The sequence below is a fragment of the Pelodiscus sinensis genome, chromosome 4 (assembly GCF_049634645.1).
Source record: "Pelodiscus sinensis isolate JC-2024 chromosome 4, ASM4963464v1, whole genome shotgun sequence".
NCBI lineage: Eukaryota > Metazoa > Chordata > Testudines > Trionychidae > Pelodiscus > Pelodiscus sinensis.
Genome location: NC_134714.1, coordinates 41,872,574 through 41,883,824, shown reverse-complemented (window position 1 = coordinate 41,883,824; position 11,251 = coordinate 41,872,574). Strand labels below are relative to the sequence as shown.

The window sequence follows — 11,251 nt, the reverse complement described above, 5'->3', positions numbered from 1 at the left end:
CGTTCCTATAAGCTTTCCCTGATGTCCCCTCTTAGGGGAGATAGTTCCTTCATAATGAGAAGCCTGGATGACCTCCATTTCTGACTATAGGCCATGGCCTCCAAGATTTTATGTACCACTCTGTTAACGAGACTGGGAGAGCATCTTTCATCCAAAGAACTTTTCAGATGACATGCAACAGTCACATCATCTCCCGCCCCAGCACGTTCAGCTCACACTGATTCTGTCTGGACCATGTTCTACATCCAATGCTGGGAGAGATGAGAAGGGGAAATGAGAATTTCTGAGGGACACCCTCTAAAAACATGTGCCAAAATCCAGTTTTAAAACCAGAGCGAGTGTTCCCAGTTAAGCCAGGATCCAGCTCAGCACAAGTGAGGCTGCAGCCTCATGCTCAGGAGCCCAAAGAGATCAAATCCCCCTTGCACTCGTGGGCCCTCTACCATCAAAGACCAAGCCTGCTGTATGAGAACGATAAATTTTATTGGTAAGAGATGTCTGCACTATCGCTTCTTTTATGGCAAAGCCTCTGTGCTCAGTTCATTTACACAACACAGCTCCACTGCACAGCCTCACACACCAGCATCACTTCCTGTTTCTTAAGCGACTGCGATCACCACACACAATAAATACTGTACAAGGGAGAGACCAAACATTACCATGCTAGGGATGGACGAACTGGCTCAAATGAAAACCCGCCCTGATTCTCCTTCTTCCTGCTCCTTCCAACACAAGCCTTCGAGGTTTGAAAGTTTCAGTTGTATTTGGAAAGCAACAAAAGGTGTCCTGGTTTCCACACCCTCTCTTTTTTCCAATTTCTGCTGGGCATGGGAGTGCCAAAAATGCCACAGGAAAGGGACCTAGGAGCTTCCTTTGGGAGAGGGTGAGCACCTGGAATTTGCAACCTGCAAGGTTCACAGCAGCATCTAATCCATGTGGCTGTATCTGGGCTTGGAGCTATTTGAGGTTCGCCCATCCCTATCAAACGCAAACAATAGAGAAAGAGGAAAGTTGGCAAATTTGTCTGGCTCCTTACAATCCAGCTATGCACAGGGACCCAAACTGTGCAGCATTCAACACTATTTTTGTTTAAAATGTAACTAACCTACCCAGTAACATACAACTTAACACAACTGAACAATGTTGGGAACAATGCATACATTTTAAATAAAGTGCTTTATTGCAAGTCAGAATGCATGAGAATCCCTTATTATGCAATTTGGTAGGAGTAAAAGAAATATATACACACAATGTCATTAGGGAAGTGGGGATAAAGAACTCTAATAACTATGGCTCAGCAGAATCTGTTTATTGGGATATAAAAATAAACCTTTGCTCATATGTCTGCTCTTCCCAACACAGTTTAGCAAAGCTTCCTGGGTGGGTAAGGTGCATGTGCAAGGAGCAGCACTGCTTCTTGCCCCTCATGTTTCCGCTCATGCCTCTGTTTCTTGGATTCTCCAACCAGGGGGGCAGAATAGCCATGCTGCATCTGAAGATTTCAACAGCAATCCCTTGCTGTCAAAGTTCCCACCAATCCCCCTGATAGGTACTGCGTGTGTGACGGGAAACATAGCTTCATTTCCAGGATTATGCAGATTAACTAATTCAGCCTAACCATGGGTAAAAATGTTATTAGCATACAACAGACCTTACTACAGTACAAGGAGGTCACTCACTCAGTGGTGTCTCATCTCAGAAGGGATGTAAACAGACCCCACCATGGTGGTGGGTGGGTACCTTTTTGAAAGATAACAATGTTTAAAAGTGATAGAAGGTTTAAAAGGGCATCTTTTAAAGAAGTAGATAGTTTGTGCACTGATACTCATAAGATTCCCCATTATATCAGGTCAAGAGTCCTCTGAAGTGGGCCAATGGTATTTGACATGCAAGAGGCAACAAGAAGAGCACCTGGTGAATGACAAGGGACTCCTTCCATCAACAACTGACAACCTTCACCCACCCATTCATCTGCTTCACACACAGTCTCCAAGTCTTCTTCTATGCTGCCCCTTGCAAGTGTGGGAGACATGCTCTCCTGGAACAGATCCAACCACTGCCCTCCCCTCCTTACAATGCACTTCTGTCACAAAATCAGTCAGTAAGCAAGTTTAAGGACAGGGGAAATAGAGTTGGCTCTTAGTTTATCAGATTCTAGTGTTAATGTCTTTTTTTGCCTCTAGCCCTCGTCTCACGTTTCATACGTCACTTGTCAGCTTCAACTGGAAGTTCACTGGGGCAGATCTGCATATACATCTGCAGTACGCTCAGTACACTGGGGCTCCCACTAATCGTGGTATGTGGGAAACAAGAAACTGTAATTAATATCTAGCAATAATAATCCAGTATGTAACAACTTGACAAATCCACTGGTCTGTGTTTCAGCGACCATGTCCCACATGGTGGGTGACACAATGGTCCCAGAAACAAAAAGTTCAACAAATTACAAGAAGGGTCAGAGTGAGCAAGAGAGTGCTGTTTCTGTCAGTGCCCCAAGTATCAATGCACAGTGATCCACTATACAGATCTTCTGCCAAGGCCGTGTTTCATCCTGTCTGATCAATATTCTGCAGCAAGTTCTGACTAACAGCTGTGCTTGTTGGAATCTTAGGCTGTATCTAGACTACATCCCTTTTTCGATAAAGGGATGTAAATTAGGCATGTCGATATTGCAAATGAAGCCGGGATTTGAATTTCCCACGCTTAATTTGCATAATGGCAGCCGCCGCTTTTTTCCAAAATGGGACTTTCAAAAAAAACAAAAAACAAAAAAAAAACCACACCAGCAGTTTAGACAGTTTCGAAAGATCTTGTATTCCTCATTTTTTCAAAACGGGGCATTTGTGTCAAAAATGCCCCATCTAAACTGCAAATGAAGCACAGGAACTTCAAATCCCAGCTTCATTTGCAATATCGACATGCCTAATTTACATCCCTGTATTGAAAAAGGGATGTAGTCTAGATGTAGCCTTAGTGTAGTCATGGTCCCATTCTGTCATATTCCTTTGGTTTTCTCTTTATTTCCTCTGCCAGGTAAGTGTTGCTTTATTCAGGATGGTCTGAACTGCTGCCTGTTAGGCTGAGTTGCTGAGTGCCCAGAAATAAAGGCCCTGAGGGAAGCAGCAGAAGAGACATAATGTGAGGCTAGGCTCTTGGTCAAAACCATGGGAATTTTGGGGGTCATCCCCAAAAGGTGCTGGGAGGAAGCTACCATAGGCCAACGTGAGCATGGGGAGACCTGAAAAACCCAGGCAAGGCATCCAGCCATGTGAGTAGGCATTCTGGAGACACATAAGATAAGCACTAGGCTAGTACCCATGCAGTGGGGCTCAGCAAGCAGCAGCAGACTCTGTGAGCTAAAGAAACTGCTATTATTCTGTGCATTTCCTCCTACTTTGTATCCATTTTGCTTTAGTCAGATTCTAGTTGGCTCTGGCTTGCAGCCAGCTGAGTTTGGACAAGCCAGCTCTGCTTCCTTGCGTTTCCATCTTGGTGTCAGATTGCTGCCACTGGAAATTACACCACTCCGGATGTAGGGCAAATAATTACTCTGCACTCCTACTGGGTAGACTCTCTGTCACAGCTTCAGGGTCAGGAAAACAGTTGCTGCAATTCTCACCAGCAGGGGTATGACGGAGGAAACAAGTTACTGAGCATTAGCTCTTTCCCGCTGATGGGTCAGATTTGGGGATTAAACCACTTGACTCTGTTCCTTTGTCATATGACATAAATGTCTCACCTTGTACAATTTGTCTTGGTGTATTTTTTGATAGTTTTAAGAAGGTGAGTGATGCAGTTCATGTGACCTACCATCAATGTTCCCTCTAATGTTTTCCCATCCACATGTGGAATACATTTTGTTATGTGCACCGAGGCATGTGCAGATGTGCACTACCAGTAGAAACACATGCTGCCGGCTTTTCATCAACTGGGAAGCATGTGAATCTCTCCTTAGTGTTTGTCCAAGTGCGCAGCTTACAAGGAACACTGCCCAGCAGTGTGTGGTCCTCACTTCTACAGAGGATCCTGAGCAGCAATGGATTGAAACAGGCCTCGTGGACACAAGTGCCTTGGCAGAGCACTGAGCATGAAGCAGAGGGACAGGGTATAGATCGGCATTATCTGCTGGGTCTCTCACGAGGCTACCTCATTTCAGGGGGTTGGGAAGAAGATATTATTTGGGAAGGAAATGATTTCTGCCCCCCAGTGGTAAATGGTTTATTTCCATCACGCACTTGGACCCCACTCCCCTTGTAAGATGCTGGGTCTGGGACTCTCCCTAGGAATGACAGACTTGCCACATTGCTAGGTGGCCACAAGATGTCACTATTTCCACATCCTGACCCTGAAAACCACACACTTGTCAGTCTGCAGTGGGCAAGACACAAGAACCTTAAAGGGATGGGTCCTACTCCCCCCCCCCCCCCCAGCTCCCGCAAATAATCTCCAGGGACTGGCTACCGGATGGACAGCAAATAGGCCCCATGAGAGGCTTGTGGGCCCTGATTGGGGAGCTCTTGGTCAAGGGAATAGGAGGGTGAAGCATGCACCTTTGGCTGGTTCCTGTGTTGCTTCTTGTCCCAGCAGGATGGGAACCTTGGATTGGAGTCAGTGACCATATCTCAGGAGCTGGGAACGAAGACATGCTGAGGGCAAGAGTAGGGGTGACTTTCCCAGACACAGACACCTTCCACAGAGCAGCTGCTGTTCTTCCTGACACTCTCCAGGCCCTGTTGCTGCTCGAAGAGAGGGATAAAGCTAGGGAGATGACGGGAGGGCAGGAATGCGGGGGACTGGACTAGCCAATGACTGGAGATAGTGGGGAGAGAGGAAGAGAACCTGGCCTTGATGGTGCCCGTAGAGACAGAGTGGCTGCCAATCTGCTCTTTCCAGCCAGATGCCAAGCTGCAGGGAGTGACCTACTCCATCACATTTCACTCTGCCCCAGCAGAAGGGGACACAATGGAGACACACTGGCTACAGCCACAGCCTCTCAAAGGGCAAAACCACACAACGGTGCAAGCAAGAGTCTAACTCCCATTCCCACATGGTATTACAGTGTCAAAAACACTTGCCAGCCCCCGGGACAAAAGGCCTGGCCACAGCGGGTCACCCTGGCAGAGAGATTCCTTTGGCACACATCAGCACATCATTGTGAGGACACAAACAGCAGGGATGCCTCCCACACTCTGCAGAGCCAGGGAAAGGCATAGGGAGGAGAGTGGGTGTACTGCTGAGCCATCTTACGGAAGGGCACTCCTCCACATTGCAACGCACCAGCAGAGCTGGCGTGCTGGGAGAACCAGGTGGACATATCAGCTGCTGATGGGATGCCCATAAATCTCCCCCATCCTGTTCCCTTTGAAGTGAGGACAAGGTGTTTTATGCAACCATTGGATCATTTCCTGTTCCTGCCCTTCTGGGTAGAGATCAGATCACACCTGTTCTTATTTGTCCCCGGGCCCTGGCAGACATTGTGCTTTATTATTCTCAGTAACACTGTGAAGAGGGCATGTTTTCATATAGACTGCAGCACCACTGCCCATCCCAGGGAACACCGCGAGGCTCTTTCCCAGTCTCTTCCAACTCTGAAATGTAAGACCCATCACATACTCATCACTGGGACTTTCAAAAACCCCCACTCTCTTGGGAGGCTCCATGCTCCGGTTTTAGAGGAGACCCAGTACCTGTCCAGACAGGCATATATAAGTTGCCTGGCTGGATGTCTCGGAGACAGCTGCTACTGCTTAACAGCAAGTCTGAGTGTTTTCACTCCACCAGCCCAGCTGCAACATAAAACAAACAGAAGCCTAGAATGTTTTACCACCAGCCCCTCAACTCTTTGGCTCCCTTGTGAAACTGCAATTAACATGTCATAGAAAAGTAACAGGAGCTGTGCTCTTTCCCTTTATACGCCCCCACCCTGAGGGAGCCTTCCTTCCATTGCCTCTAGCTGTCCCCATCTCACCATGGATCCTGTGCTACCCAGAGAGAACAGCACCCTTGGGGCCAATCAGGCAGCAAGGATCACCTGTGCCCCTTGGAAACTGGAAAGGAACTGAGATGCCACTTGGAAAAGACACATTTAAACCTAATCCCTGCATTTGGCACTGCCAGGGAGCCTGTGTGTAGGGCCAAGGGCTCTGCCTCTCCCCCCCACACTGCTGTGATCCCCAGGGAGGAAGTGACAAGCAGGGATACTCCAGAGCCTCTGTGGCCTGCAGGGGTGTTACATGGTGGACCAGCCACGTCCTGCTCTCCCATCATTAGGCCAAAATCTGCTAGTACTCTTTGGCCTCCTGCAGCTGGGAGCGGTACTCCTCCTCAGTGGGGTTATCAGCGCACTGCTGCCCGTTGTTGGGGGGCCGAACGGCATGGTACCGGCTCCAGTCCCCTTTGCACAGAATCCAAGGCAGCATGTCCACCTTGTAGTGCAGCTCCGGGGAGAACTCCGTGCTGATGAGATTAGGTGCACCAGCCCCCTTGCCCCGGGTGATGAGCTTCGTGTGCTCGTCGTAGCAGCAGTGCTGGGCAGCCAGCGTGGTGCTGTCCAAGGAGAGCATGGAGCGCAGGCAGAAGTGGGCCGTAGGCTTGTAGATGTCCAGTCGCTCCTTGGGCCCACTGGCATCTCGCCAGCGGAAGTTCTTGCCCTGGCGCTCATCCAGCAGGTTCACAGCACTGTACACAGCCTCCAGTGGGTAGGAGCAGGGGCAGCTGGGCAAATCCGTCAGCACCTTGCTCAAGTACTTGGTGAGGAAGTCACTCTTGCAATTCAGCCACTTCTCACAGCTGTCCACATCTAGAGGAGAGAAACCAGTGGGAGGGAGTATGAACAGCTTCCCCACCAGTGGGCCCCTCCCTGAGATCCAGCCACGGGTCTGGGAATGGAGTTATACCAAAACAGCCAAGCTAGCAATCCCCAGGCCCCCCCAAACTGCACCTGCTGTGCTGAATGGAGGAGAATATACCAGGGGAGGAGATTGCCAAAGACAACTACCCCTGTGCTTGAGGGCAACAGTTAATCAAGAGATAAGGGTCAGGAAAGAATCTCTCTCCATAGGATACTGTAGCACAGGAAGGTGCTTAAAGAGGGCTCTGCACAATCTCTAAACATCCAGCACCAGCCATTGCTAGACAGAGGCTACCTGAGCAGCTGAGCACATCAAGTGGGGACATGGCGGACTGAAATCATCAACAGGAACATGATGCAGTCATGGGTCAGGTCCATAGTGAAACAGCCAGGGCAAAAGGGACCTTACGGATGTCTGCAATCTGTGTTAAAGCTTCACGTGGCTTGACGTTCAACACGGCCCCAGGACATGGGTTAGGTTCTGTCTACACTGAACAACAGAACCAGACTGGAATCAGGCTGTGAGACCACTGTGCTGTATCTGGGCTTCCTAACATGACTGTAGCTGTAGCATGGACAAGGGCCATAGACTCTTTGTGATGGGGCGCCCTTGCCCTGCACCTTGGCGATGGCCAGGCAGGCGCTGTTCGGCTGGAGGGCCGGGGAGGCCCGGCTGTGTGCAGGTTGCTCCCACGCTGCGCGGCCGTCACCCTGCCCTGACATCATGCTAGGTGACATCAGGGGTGGGCTGGAGGCGGCGTGGCGTCCTGGGCGACAGGCGCCATGGCAACCGCAGCGGCAGGGATAGAGCAGGGGAGCAAGGGCGGAACGCCTCCCCCCCTGCCCGTGACAGGTGGAGCAGGGAGGGCGCGACGTTCAAAAGCGCCATCGCCCGGCAGAGCAGGGGGGGAGGAGAGGAAGAGGACGTGGACTGGGAGAAGGCAGACAGGCAGGCCTAGAGCCAAGAAAAGGGGGTACAGGGGGAGCGTATCGTCGGGGACACCCTCGGCCACAGCGAAGAATCGCCCACCCGCCACCCTGTCCACCAAAGAGAAGGTAAACGCCGGAGTAGGGGTGGTTCCGGAGGGGAAAGGAAGTAATCCAGGGCGGAACCCTGAGTGGTTAGCGGGCTGGTGAGTTTTGGCGGAGCACCCCGCCAGCCGGACCGGATCTCCCAGGATCCGAGCCCTTAGGGCCCTGGGCTGGGGCCCATGAGCAAGGGTGGGCCCGGGCCCCTCTTCCCCCTCCCCCTTTGCGGCGGGGAGTGTGGCACTGTGAGCAGGATTAACTGACAACGCGGAGCGTGGTTATGGAGGGCGGCAGTAGCGCTAGAGACCCCACCCTCCCCCAGCTAATGACAATGATGTAGTGGCCAGCTGGCACGGTCACAAGGTGGTGGAGAATGTGGGCACCTTGAGTGTCCCAACCCTGAACGAAAGGGGGAGCACCCAGAGTAGGGGGTCACAATTTATATTTTTGTCATTAGAGGACCAAAAGGGAGGCGTGTCACTTACGGGGCTTCCTCCAGGAGCAGAGCTGGGAGATGGATCCAGCTCAATTCATGGAGTGGGTGAAAGAAACCCAGAGATAGAGCCAACAGCAGCAGACCCTGCTGATTCAACAACTGTCGTCGCAACACCAAGAACAACAGAGACAGCTGGTGAAAGAAGTGGCAGGAGCAATGGACACGGCAGACCCCAGCCGCACCACTATCGGCTCTAGGCCCCGCCGGGCAGGGTGAGGAGGTGAGTGAGGAAGACAGGGGTCCGCCTCGACTGACCATCAGACTGACCAAAATGGGGGTGGCAGACAACCCCGAGGCCTATCTGACAACATTGGGCCACTCTGTTGGCTCTGTATTTAACAGGGGCTGCCCAACTTGCGTACCGGAGCTTAAGTGACTGGGGCGCCCTACATTATTATAAACTCAAGGAGGCCATTTTGGACCAGCTGGGTATTACGCCCGAGACCTACAGACAAAAGTTCAGAGGTGAGCAGTACAGCGTCGGGACGCGTCCCCGGGTGATTACGCAGAGACTGAAAGAGGTGGCCTGGCGGTGGTTGGACCTAGAACAACACACTGAACCGCAGGTAGCAGAGCAGATTGTATTGGAGCAGTTCACAAGCATCTCACCTGGAGGCTGACAGTGCTGGGTGCGCTGACTCCACCCCTTTACCCTGAGCAAAGCAGTAGAGCTAATGAATGATTACGAGGCCGCCGAGGGGGGCGAAGGCTTGAACCGAGGGAGAAAGTCACTCCCACCCGTACGGCTGGACCCGGGAAGGGGACTCCGGGTTAAAGGAAGCCCAGAGAAGGACATCAAGAGAACGCTGGGGGGAATCGGGGAGCATAGGCAACTGGCTCCCGCCTGGTCCACCCCACCCCAGGAAACACGCCGAGACCTGCTGGACCGCGCGACCGAGTCCGCACGCAGCGTCGGAAAATCCGTTCCACTAAGAGGGACATGCTTTTGGTGCGGACAGGAGGGGCATTTTGTTAAGGACTTCCTCTATATGGACTGTTCATACGTGCAGGCCTTAGCCAGGGATGGGGCCAACCTGAAGGAAGAAGAAGGTAAGATCTTGCGGCCCGTGATGATCGAAGGCAAGCTGGTCCTTGCCCTACTTGACTCAGGTTGTAGCCAGACCTTTATACGGGAGGATTTAATCACCACGGGGGGACCCCGGGGCCCGCCTGTCCATGTCCATGGGGACGTACACCAATACGTGACCACCTGGGTACAAATTACAGATGGAGACCAACAGAATTGGTGTTACGTGGTTATAGCCCCTGGGTTGGTATACCCGGCCTTGCTGAGACGAGACTGGGTCGGGTTCCATCAGGCCCTAAGCGATTGGTAGGCTAGAGGGGCCCCCGGGGTGACCGAAAGCATGCTAGGCGCACTGGGGGAACCCACAGGGGGCACCCCGACGGGAGGCGAAAGATCGGCGGACTCCCTCCCGCCCTCCCCAGCCGATGACAAGGACGTAGTGGCCCGTCGGCACGGTCACACTCTTATGTCTGTGAAGGCACCCAGGTATGTGGGGCACCAAATCTCTACCCTGCTTCAGGATGGGACTCCACTGTGGCATTTCTAACCCTTCCAATTATAAACCCACTCTTGAGTAAAATGCCTAGCCCATGCCAACAACAAGTCAGAACAGGATGCCTAGCACATGCTAATGCCAGGGCCCCTACTTGTAGAGGGCTGAATGACACTTTATGGCTATCTGGATATCTCACTGAAGCTCACCAGCACCTGGACTCACTGGCAGAACACTCTCCTCCAGGTAGCTACATCTCCCCCATGGGGAGCTACACCATGAAATCCCTTTGAAGCTCCTAAGGCCTTATTGTATGGAGGAGAAATATGCTGACCTGAGTTGAACATCTCCGTGTTGTTCTCACCCTCAAACGGTGTCTCGTCAGTGGTGAAGACCATTTCTCCATCTGTTCCTTTGGAGATAAAATGCATAAACAAACAGTCAAGATGAACCTCACAGAAGTAATGAATCCCTTTCCACATATGGGCCAGTGGTCCTGGCTGGGGTTGGGCATCAGACCCTTGTATTTCCTTCTACCCTCTCCCCACCTTCAAGGTGGCCTACTCCTATGCACAGAAGGCTGACAGGATGGTACTGCAAGGAGGATAATCCTAAGGGAATATAAGATTGCTGGTTGTGATAGGTCATTGCTTCCTCTGAGAATTTCAGGCTTCATATGAAGGGAAGTTTGAAGTTCACTTTAAGTTTGTTGGCTGTGGGCAGGGCCCCAGATGAGTTTGAGAAAGGGCTCCCTATATTGTTGGGGAGGCAGATAAATGACTGCCTAGAGATGAGGAGTGCAATAGGTGGGGAGAGGGCTCACCAGGGCAGTGATGCAGGTCGCAGGTTCTTGACTCAGTGGCTGTGCAAGCATAGCCACAGGACCGGGTTCTCTTCTGGTTGCCACTACCACAGGTCACACTGCAGGGGGACCAAGAGCTCCACTCCTCTTCATCTTCATAGTCTGGGGGCAGCAAGAGAAGGACAAAGCATGAAAGTCATTGTGCAAATCCCAGATGGGAATGAAGCATGGAATGGCTCTGGACTTCTCTGAAGGCTTCCCTCTGCCTACATCAACCTCCTGAGCTGATCTCCACGAGAGCGGGGAAAGGGAGAGGGGGAGGAGGCTAGAGCTCAGAAAAGCACTTGGGTGCATTCATCAAAACTGAAGTCATGTAGTTTAATCTCTTAAATATCTGCAGCCACAGAACTTCACCCAGTTAGCCCTCCGATGACCCAGTAACTTGTGCTTGGCCAAAGCATATCTTCCAGAGAGACATACAGTCTTCATCTGAAGATACCAAGAAATGGGAATTGCATCATGTCCCTGAGTAGTGTATTCCATGGATAACCACT

General features: G+C 51.5%; 1 protein-coding gene across 2 annotated transcripts in view; it reads right to left on the bottom strand.

Annotated features, from left to right (window-relative positions):
* Nucleotides 1–464: 464 nt before the first annotated feature.
* ISM2 (isthmin 2) overlaps nt 465–11,251 on the bottom strand; it is a 51,336-nt gene continuing 40,549 nt past the window's right edge. For both annotated transcript variants that reach the window (XM_006115989.4, XM_006115990.4), the window contains exons 4-6: nt 10,719–10,859; nt 10,230–10,307; nt 465–6,799 (exon numbers count right to left, since the gene is read on the bottom strand). In XM_006115989.4, coding sequence (XP_006116051.2) covers nt 6,282–6,799; nt 10,230–10,307; nt 10,719–10,859 — 737 coding nt within the window. In that variant the 3' untranslated portion in view covers nt 465–6,281. The remainder of the gene's footprint in view (nt 6,800–10,229; nt 10,308–10,718; nt 10,860–11,251) is intronic.